The 10,897-nt window shown below is 40.3% G+C and overlaps 1 protein-coding gene and 1 pseudogene across 1 annotated transcript; one reads left to right on the top strand and one right to left on the bottom strand.

Moving 5' to 3' along the window:
• Window positions 1–1,286: 1,286 nt before the first annotated feature.
• Window positions 1,287–2,219, bottom strand: LOC102394231 (olfactory receptor 2M3-like). The gene has a single exon (XM_006075950.2). The coding sequence runs from the start codon at window positions 2,217–2,219 to the stop codon at window positions 1,287–1,289; it is 933 nt and encodes a 310-aa protein (XP_006076012.2).
• A 7,520-nt stretch (window positions 2,220–9,739) lies between these two features.
• Window positions 9,740–10,673, top strand: LOC102407738 (annotated as a pseudogene).
• The last annotated feature ends 224 nt before the right edge of the window (window positions 10,674–10,897 follow it).

Raw genomic sequence — 10,897 nt, 5'->3', positions numbered from 1 at the left:
ACAAGCTGGAGTCAAGATTGCCAGGAGAAATATCAACAACCTCAGATATGCAAATGATACCACTTTAATGGCTGAAACTGAAGAGGAACTAAAGAGTGTTTTGATGAGGGTGAAAGAGAAGAGTGAAAAAGCTGGCTTAAAGCTCAACATTCAAAAAACTAAGATCATGGCATCTGGTCTCATCACTTAATGGCAAATAGGAGGGGAAAAAGTGGAAGCAGTGACAAATTTTATTTTCTTGGGCTCCAAAGTCATTACAGATGGTGACTGCAGCCATGAAATTAAAAGACATTTGCTCCTTGGAAGAAAAGCTATGACAAAACTAGACAGCATACTAAAATGTAGAGACATTACTTTGCTGACAAAGGTCTGTATAGTCAAAGCTATGGTTTTTCCAGTAGTCATGTAAGAATGTGAGAGTTGGATCGTATAGGAAGTTGAGTGCTGAAAAGTTCGTGCAATTGAATTGTGGTGCTGGAGAAGACTCTTGAGAGTCCCTGGGACAGCAAGGAGATCCAACCAGTGGATCCTAAAGGAAATCAATCCTGAATAATCATTAGAAGGACTGTTGCTAGGGCCATAATACTATGGTCAGTAGATCCCCAAATAACCTGACTGCAAGGAACCTTTGTGTTTTCTGTTTCGTCTGCAGTGTTATACTGACAGACAGACTATAAAAATGTTCTGGCTGTTTTTGAGATTTGATACTTTGGCATATTTAATGTACAATTTCAAGAAGGCACAAAACTCTTTACATTGCTTACTAACATAAGATAGACTGAAATGGAGTTTGTATTATAATAAGTAACTAGTAGTTAGTGCCAGAAAACATTGGACTTTACCGGTAGCTATGATGGTACAGATAATAAGAAATAACATTGTCCAGGTTGCTCAGCTCCTACCTGTCAGACTCTACCTCTGACCTATGTACCACATTTCAGTGGACAGTGAGTTCTAAATTGGTTCTCACTCCTTGCTTACTTTTAGCATACAGATCAGAAGAAAGACTGTCCCTGGCAATTCTGCGGAAAAGGTAAAAAAGTATTTATGAGCCTTCACTGCATGGGAACAGGAGTGTTCATGGAGGAAAGACTCATTGTGAAACTGATAACTACCATGTTTTCTTGACATCTTCCATCCAAATGCTTTCAGATTACTCAGCTCGTAGCCTCACCCCAACCAGACTGAAGGGGCTGATGAGTACAGAGGAGATGTGCCACAAGAGAGTCTGAGCTTGCAGAATAAGGAGCAGAACAAGAGAGGAAGCCTCAGAAGGGTGGGCATGTCTACACTCTCCATGTCCCCAGGACCTTCTTAAAGGCCCTCATTACCTCCCTGTTCCTCAGGCTGTAAATGAGTGGGTTGAGCATTGGAGCAATGATGGTGTAGAAGGTGGAGATGGCTCTGTCTTCTGCTGGCATCCTAGCAGAAGCTTTCTGCATGTAGTTAAATAGGCCACCCCCGTAGTAAAGACCCACCACAGTCAGGTGCGAGGAGCAAGTAGTCAGAGCCTTCTGTTTCCCCTCAGTGGAGGGCATGTTAATCACAGCCATGAGGATCCAGGCATAGGAAGCCACGATGACCCCCAGGGGCAGCAGCATCATGACTACACAGCAAGCATAGATGAGGTCCTGAAAAAGCGAGGTGTCTGCACAGGAGAGCCGCAACAGGGTGGGGACCTCACAGAAGAAGTGGTCCACCTGGAGAGATCCACAGTAGGGGAAGCTGAAGACCATGCCCACATAAATTACACTGTCAGTCACTCCAACCATCCAGGATGCAAAGGCCATCAGACAGCAGGCCTTCCAGTTCATGAGCACAGGGTACCGCAGGGGGAGACACACGGCCACATACCTGTCATAGGCCATGACTGCCAGGAGGGAGCACTCAGCACTTCCTACCATGACCACTAAGAAGACCTGAGTGGCACAGCCACCCCGAGAGATGAACTTACTTCCCGAGAGGAAGTTGGCTGCCATCTTGGGCACCACTGTGCCCATCATGGTGAGGTCCATGATGGAGACCTGACTAAGAAAAAAGTACATGGGAGTATGCAGGCGCCTGTCAGCTTGTATGAGCAGGAGGAAGAGGATGTTGCCAGTCAGAGAAGCAGCAGAGGCCAGAAGGACAAGGGAAAAAAGGAAGAAGTCATATGGTGAGTAGCTGAACAGACCCAAAAGGATGAAATCTGACAGGGAGGTATGGTTCCATACATCCATGGCCTTGAGCCTAAGAAAAAAATAAATGAGCAAACATAAGAACAAAATTACTAACCTGTTATCTCCATTGTACAAGGAAAATAACCTCCTCTGGTTTCTTTTAAAGGATAGTGCTCAACCCTCTGTCTTAGCCCCATCCTTTCCTCCTACAGTGAAAATCTATCTCCTCTCCATTGTCCCCAGGATTTGAGCTTATTTCTCTTGAAAGACTAGGAAGCAGGCCCCTAGAGGGGGAAGGTCAGAGAATGCAAGGGAGACAGAGAAGGACTTTTAATTAGCAAGTGAATACCTAGAGATTTAGGGAAAGAGAATATAGATTTACAAAGATATAGGGGAATAAAATTTGTCACCCCAAAATGTCACTTTGGCATTTGGATTATATCAAGCTGAAAACAATCAAGACCTAAAAGACTAAAGAAGAAGCTTTAACCTTCCCCCAAGTGCCTAAAAGACTTGTCCCAGAATAGATCTATCATCAGAGAGATCTGCAAAGAACATGGACTTAGAGTATATGTGTGGGGGAAACTGTGGGCAGAGTTTGCTCTGTCCCAGCATGGCCCAGCAAACATTTATTTACCAAATTTTGGTTTTTCATCCCCATGTCCGTTGCCTTCCTCCCCTTTGAAGTCCCAAACTATTACCCTCAACATCCTACTTTGTCTTGAAAGCTGAAGATGGTATTTAAAATGAGGGTTTTAGCCCTTTTGGTGAGTTACTCAGTTTTCCTGAGTCTCTCTCAGCTATGCATGTACTTAAACCTTTATTTGATTTTCTCCTGTGGATCTGTCTCATGTCAATTTAGTTCCTAGACCAGGCAGAAACTAGATAGGTGGAAGAAAATTTCTTCTTCTCTGATTTGGAGAAGTGAGTACTGGGGATAGAGAGAAAGAGAGAAGGATATGGGAAAGGGGTGACAGCTATAAATATAATTTATATTTATAATTTGAAAATAAAGGGATAGATTCCTATCCTCACTTTACTTAGCAATTACTTAGAAAATGTATACTTGTAAGTTCCTCATCTCTCTGAAATGTATGTAAACATTTTAAAAGTAGAATAAGAATGTTTTCCCAAGAACCTAGAACCCATTTCTTGGAAACATAATTGTCAAAAAAGATAGAGTCCTTACCTCCCAGGCTCTGCAGGCAGGCAGGATGCTAACTTCAGCAGGCACCTTACTCCAAGCTGCAGAACTATCTCTTGTCATAACATGTGAGAACTTGGTATTTCCTTTGGATGAAGACAAGTGACAAACACAGAGAGTCACACCAATTACCAGGTGAATCTAGAATGAACTCCATGTGACAAATGGTGCTGTCAATTCCTCTTTCTTGAGGACTATTGTTTACCTTGAGAGTATGTAAGTAATGAGTAGTCACTGCCTAGCTGTACAAAGGGTTCATATTCCTCTGTCTTTGCAAGCTCTTAGCTGATTACCTGTAACACACATCAAATTCTGATTTAATGTTTATTCAAAAATAAAACTGCTTTCTGGGCTTCCCTGATGGCTTAGTGGTAAAGAATCTTCCATCCCTAGCCTGGGGAGATCCCACATATTGCGGAGCAACTAAGTCCTTGTGCCACAACTATTGAGCCTGTGCTCTAGAGCCTGGGAACCACAACTACTGAATCCCACATGCTCTAGAGACATGTTGTGGAGCATGCTCCACAACAAAAGCAGCCATTTCTGTAAGAAGTCTGAGCACCTCAACGAGAGATTGTCCCCCACTCGCCACAACTACAACAAAGCCTGAGCAGCAACAAAGATCCAGCACAGCCAAAAATAAAATAAATAATTAAAAAAAAAACTGTTTTCTTTCTCTTCTACCTTTGTGGATAGGTTTTAAGAATGGGGAAGAGACTGACTTGGCTTTTAATTATATTTTACCAACACAGCAGGCACTGCCACAGAGCTGTGACACAAGAGTGTCATGTCAAATACACAAGAGAACCTCAGAAATGCCTCTCTGGAAGTATGCCAAGCCTTCACCCTACTCCATTACTTGAACTGTGGGGTGTATGAGGGCAGGGACTTGGATGTAACTATCTCTCAGTTGTCCATCAGTCTCCTTAGTGCCTAAATTCAGTTGACTCTAAACTGGTTAGAACAAATAACTGTTCTAAGAGTCAGTGACACTCACTGAATTTACCAAGGAAGAAATAGTCAGTGCTCACACCACAAGTAGTGGGTCTCCAGGGGTGCCTTTTTGGAGTGTGCTGCTTCTGTCTTGTTTGATGTCACAATTGCAATTCAAGCATTCCCTCTAATAACATCTGGAAAGACTGTCAAAGAGAGACAAAGACTATCAAAACAGTTTCCATTAGGAAGATAATTATGAATAGAAAAGATAGGAAGAATGAGATTCCTGGAGTCCGGTGGTCATGACTTGGGTCATGCTTATGTCTGTCTCTAAGACATTAAAGAGAATGTTTTCAAAAATGTGCACATCTTGGTTCCACTGCAGGGATTATGGGTACTGGGTCTGGATAGGGTCTCATCATATGATTTTTTTGAAAGATCCCCAGGTAATTCTAATGAAATATACATTTACATACTGGTATAGGTCAATGTGCCTGCACAATGCCATGTTCATCTTAGCAAAGATGAGATAAATGTCTAGAATCAGGAGATCACGGCAGGAGACAAGGAAATCCTACGACATAGTGAGTTACAAAGATATACCAGCTAAGAGAGCCAGAGAATAGCTCAAGGAGGTAGATTCCTGATCAGCACAAGCAGGAATGAAGCATAGCCATGGACACCAGCCTGATGGGGGCACACTTGAGGCAATGACACAACAGGTCTGTCTTCCTACTTTGGAACTGAGTCCCGAGACTGGAGAACAGTAAGCAATGATAGCAATTTTGCTCAAGAAAACTAAGAATAGCATCTTTCAAGTCTCTGACTTTGGCAACAAGGAGAAATCTTTGTATCCAGCCTGACACTCTATAGACTGAACCCAGAAGTCAGATCCACTTCTTCCCCTTCCCAGTCACCTTTAGTCCCTCATCTATTTGGTCTTCCCTCACCTGCTTCAGCACTTACCAGACCCATTCAGTTCCCCAGAGTTCACCTTCTACTCCACCCAGTGGAGTATAGCAGAGATGGGTCAGACCTAAGAAGTATGCAAAGATCTAGTCCTCAGAACAATGCATGAACAAGCTGTCATCTGAGAAAGACTCTTACACAGAGTCTCCTCCAACTCCACAGCTCTAACTAAAAATTTTACAATTAACCATCCAAGATATTCTTCTCCTTCTTACAAAATTGATAAGCTCACATCCCAGGTTTATACCTTTAGTTGGAGAGCAGATATCTTGAGAGACCCAATTCAGTACATAATGACCCCAGGGAATGGACAGAAACTACCTCAAGGAAGAAGCCAAAATTAATGAAATGGCTATAGGACAAAATTTATTCCCCATAACCCTGGATCAGAAAATACCCCAGAGTCCCACCTAAACAAAGGGAGGAGGCACACATCCACCTACGCTTCCCTCGGGGTTCTTCACCCTCATATCACCCACAGGGGCTGGGAGACAATGTGATCACCAAAGAATATCAGAGCAAATGTCCAGCTCCATTCTGAGAATTTAATCGTGAATGATGAAAAGTAGAGCTTAGTTAGTTCTGCAAATCTTGTATTCAACTGATGTCCTATAATTTTTCTACTCAATTATTGGTTGTTCATTCAACAAATAATTATTGAGCATTGTGGATTTAAATAAGGACCAGCCAAACAAGAAAAGTAAAAGCTACTTATTCAGAGTTCGGTACAGCAAGGAAATGAGTCCTGATTACTTGCATTTTGGCAGAGACTCTATGGAAGGCACTCTACCTTTCTGAGTTCTTCACTGACTTTTGTAATAAAAGACCAAGAGAAAAAGAAACAGACAAGAAAAAAAAATTATTACCATGAATGTATGCAGATCTTCCCAGGTGGTGCAGCGGTAAAGAACCTGCCTGCTAATGTAGGAGCGGCAGGAGACAGGTTCAGTCCCAGGGTTGGGAAGATCCCCTGGAGGAGGGCATGGCAACCCACTCCAATATTCTTGCCTGAGGATTCCATGGACAGAGGAGCCTGGAGAGCTACAGTCCATGGGGTCACAAAGAGTCGGACATGTATGCATAACTAATGTATACACAGGAGATAACCCAGGAAAGTGCATAACTCTAAGATGACTTAGCATTCAGGTTTAAACACCATCTTAATTGCAAAAGGGGAGAGAGGATATAGGCCAATTAAGGGAAAATACATGATTTTGGGGAAAGATAAATGGGACTTAGAAGGGTAGACAGGAGATATGATAGTTTCTGAGAAAGTTCATCTGGATGTGGTGTCACTTCTAGTGTCTTTTCCCATGATGAGAGTCAATTTTTCATTTGTGTTAAAACTCCTGGGGAAGAGATTAATGACAACGACACTTGTCTTGGAGGGTATGTTTATAGACTCATAACAGGAGTTTGGAGAAGGCTTCTTCCTACCTTCACTGTGTTTCAAGTTCCTTTCACTCAAAATAATCATTACAGAAAAGTGGAATATTTGGGAGTATTGTATTATCTTCCCCTCCAAGACAAATAGTAGACAGATAAATAATTAACAGAAGAAAGAAAGATCTTCCTGGATTGTCACCTCCCAGCATGGAATTCTCCAGGCAAGAATATGAACGGTCTCCATATTCATAAATTTGGACTATGAACCAAAGTTCAGTAATAGTATTGCAGCAATATTAAATTTCCTGCTAATTGGCAGAAGGGATGGAGCCAGAAAACAGAGTGCTCTCAATCATGGGTTAGCCAGTGTTTTGATAGAGAAAATTGTAAATTTGTTATATTACACCTGAATTGATACATCATTAAATCAGATAGTAAACTGTGGAAGATGCATATTGTAAATATTACAACAGCCACTTAAAACTAAAAATGAAAGAAAGTGGTATACCTAAAAGGTGAGGGGGAAAAATGGAATGCCAATTTTGATTAATCCAAAAGAATGTCAATAGGAGAAATCATTTTTGTAAATGAATAACAGGTGATAGAAGTGGAAAACAAGGAGAAGCATGTTAGATTTCAATTCAACCAGAGCAATAACTACAATAAATATAAATGAACTAAACATTTCAATGGAAATGAATATTTAGCCAGAGGTTTAAAAAATAAAAAGAGCCTATGATATGGTACTTTTTATAAGCAACTCACTTTAAAACTAAAGAGTAGATAAGAAAGTGAAAGAATAGAGAAAGATATACCTTACAAACAATAATCATGAGAAACCTGGTGAAATTATATTAACATCATGAAGGCACAAGAAAAGGAAATTAGCAGTAACAAAAATATTAATCTCATAATTATATACAATTAATTGTAATTACAGATGTCAATCAAAAAGACTTGCATAATTTACTCCCACCACAACACCAAGGTGTCAATAGAGGCGGTGGAGAAACTGTATTTCCATACCCACCTGTCACTAATGAGGTAGTAACCCCACTTTTATCCAGTGGAACAGTCTTAGAGGAGACCTATAAACATTAAAGCCTGAAAACCACAGCCTTCTGCTAAGCTGCTGCTAAGTCACTTCAGTCGTGTCCAACTCTGTGTGACCCCATAGACGGCAGCCCACCAGGCTCCCCCATCCCTGGGATTCTCCAGGCAAGAACACTGGAGTGGGTTGCCATTGCCTTCTCCAATGCATGAAAGTGAAAGTGAAGTTGCTCAGTCGTGCCCAACTCTTAGCAACCCCATGGACTGCAGCCCACCAGGCTCCTCCATCCATGGGATTTGCCAGGCAAGAGTACTGGAATGGGGTGCCATTGCCTTCTACGGAAAACCACAGCCTTAAAATATCCCAAATGTCCAAGTTACGATCAAATATAATTCATGATATCAAAAATCCAGGAAAAACTCAAACTAAATGAAAAGGCAACAGATGCCAAAATTGAAATGATGGCTATGTCAAAATGCATGAAAGATCTTAAAGCAACTATTATAAAAATGCCTCCATAGGCAACTAAAATACATTCAAGACAAATAAAAAAGAGACGATCTCAACAAAGAAATAGAAGATAAAATGAAAAACAAATGAAAAATTTTAGAACTCAGAGTAAAATATCTGAAATTTAAAACCCAATGGTTGTACTAAAGAACAAAAAGGAGAAGACAAAGAAAAGAATCAGTGAATTTGAAGATAATACAAGAGGGAGTACCTAATGTGAACAATATAAAGAAGATTGACTAAGAAAAGATGAACAGAGCCTCAGGACATGTCCGCACTGTAGCAAAAGATCTAGCAATCATGTGATCAAAGTTCCAGAAAGTAGATAAAAGGGGGTGGAGCTGAAAAAGTATGCAAACGAAATAATGGCTGAAAACTCACTCCATGTGGCAAAGAAATAAATGAATAACCTAGAGCTTTAAGAAGTTGCAAAAACCTCTAACAAGATAAACCCAAGGCAATCCAAGCAATGACATCATAGCCAGACTTCTGAAAATTAAACAAAATGAAAATGAATTAATGTAGTGAGTGAGAAAGGACATATTACATACAGTGGAACAAATCTTTTGACAGCAGATTTCTTATAGGAAACAGTAATGGGCAGAAGGAAGAGACACAACAGTATTTAAGTCCTAAAAGAAAATAATTGTCATTTGATAGCTTTTGAAAACATATTTTAGTAAAGAAAAAGAAAATGAAATAATTTAAGAAAACTGAGAGAATCTGTTGGGAGAAAATCTACTCTAAAAAAATGACTTAAAGAATTTTTCTAAACAGAATACAGATGATAAAGTAAGGATTCTTGGAAAAAAATAAAGAACAAAAATATGAGAAATATTTTAGTTTTCTAAATTATGTTTGAAGGATGAAGAAAATATTACATTGTCTAATGTGGTTCTCAATATAGAAAATACTTTAGAAAATTAAATTAAAAATGCATTGGATAAAGGGACATAAAGGGAAATAAATTTTCTAACTTACTCATATGGATAAAATGTTAATATTGGTAGATTTTGAAAAGCTATGTGTATAGTTCAATATCTAGAGGAGTTGCTAAAAAAAAAAGTTATGCAGAGATACAATAAAAAACACTTAAGGTAAATAAGGATGAAATACTATAAGAAAAGACTCATCAATATGCTGCTTATAAGAGACTAACTTCCAAAGTAAGGGCACACAGACTGAAATTTAAGTGCTGGAAAAGGATAGTCTATGTAAACCAAAACAGATAAAGAAGCTATGTAGCTACTTGCTGCTGCTGCAAAGTCGCTTCAGTCATGTCCGACTCTGTGCGACCCTATAGACCGCAGCCCACCAGGCTCCCCCGTCCCTGGGATTCTCCAGGAAAGAACACTGGAGTGGGTTGCCATTTCCTTCTCCAATGCATGAAAGTGAAAAGTGAAAGGGAAGTCGCTCAGTCGTGTCCGACTCTTAGCGACCCCATGGACTGCAGTCCACCAGCCTCCTCCGTCCGTGGCAGTTTCCAGGCAAGAGTACTGGAGTGGGGTGCCATTGCCTTCTCCCATGAACTGGTTTAGTACCCAGTTAATAGGAGCCACAGTGCTGCCGAAAGCCCGCAGCAATGAAAACCTGGACAGAATTGGTATGTCTTAGGACGATATCATCAAATTGAATTGAAAGGAAGGAAAGAGGCAGAATTTCCTGAGATTAAACAGAAGACTTCAGCAAAGTGGTGCCAGGCAATTCAGAATGAGAGTAAGATGGGCTATTCAACAGAATTCTGGTTTTGGTAAGAATAGTCTGAGCCTTAGAAGAAGAGTGACGCCTGGGAATAGACGTCCTTATGGAGTTATCACTGGCCTTGCATCTAGGAAAGCAACTGGAATTCGAAAAGGAATTAGTCCTATGAATCGACCACCTTTAAGTGGCAAGAATACAGAATGATATTTTCCAACATTAAAAAGGAAGGCAAACCTGAGACTAAATGAATACTGCAGGCATAACCAGTTGCAGCTCTCAAGAGACCTAACCAGTTAAATACAAAAATTACATTCCAGCCGGTTTTACCAGGAGTGGAAATAAATTAAGTCATCAGAAAGACACTCATCAGGGAGCTTTTCTTTTCAGAAGAGGCCTGAAGGTTGAGGCCCAGTTGAACTCAGAACAACTGCTAGACGATGTAGTAGCAAAGAGAACTCATCAATAGAGAACTTCTACCACAAATGGAGGAATTTTGACTGTATCCACTGATAATCCAGGAGCAGCTCAGTGCCCAGTAACTCAGAAACTACGATCAACTCGTACTGCTGTGCCCTCATTCTTGACAAAACGGGATCAATCTGATGTAAAGAAAGTTCCTAAAGGTGTCACCCTACAACTTGAAATAAACAGTGTTGGAAAACAGACGGGGATGATTTTGAATGAGTGATTTGGGATCCTGAAGGAACAGAGAGCCATTTTCAACAAAGGAGGTAGCTGCTTTGTAACCGTGGGATAGATCCCATGTCAAAGGAACTTCTGAATGATAACTCTTAAAAATTTAATTGCTTGAAGAGTTCACAGAAATTCAAGAAACTTTATTTCAAAATATTCACAAGGCTAAATAACTCATTTTTATTTTTGAAGTATTTTCTAAACATGTATAAATAATGCCCTGAAAGAATAACAGGGAATATACCTATATGTTCTTAAAGATTTCATGGTTGGTCCAGACAGAACAAA

The sequence above is a fragment of the Bubalus bubalis genome, chromosome 9 (assembly GCF_019923935.1).
Source record: "Bubalus bubalis isolate 160015118507 breed Murrah chromosome 9, NDDB_SH_1, whole genome shotgun sequence".
Lineage (NCBI taxonomy): Eukaryota > Metazoa > Chordata > Mammalia > Artiodactyla > Bovidae > Bubalus > Bubalus bubalis.
Note: the sequence above shows the minus strand (reverse complement) of the source record. Positions and strands in the feature narration are given on the sequence as shown.

Excerpts from the sequence above, each read along its gene's own strand:
- LOC102394231 (XM_006075950.2), bottom strand. The coding sequence starts at position 2,219 with ATGGATGTATGGAACCATACCTCCCTGTCAGATTTCATCCTTTTGGGT.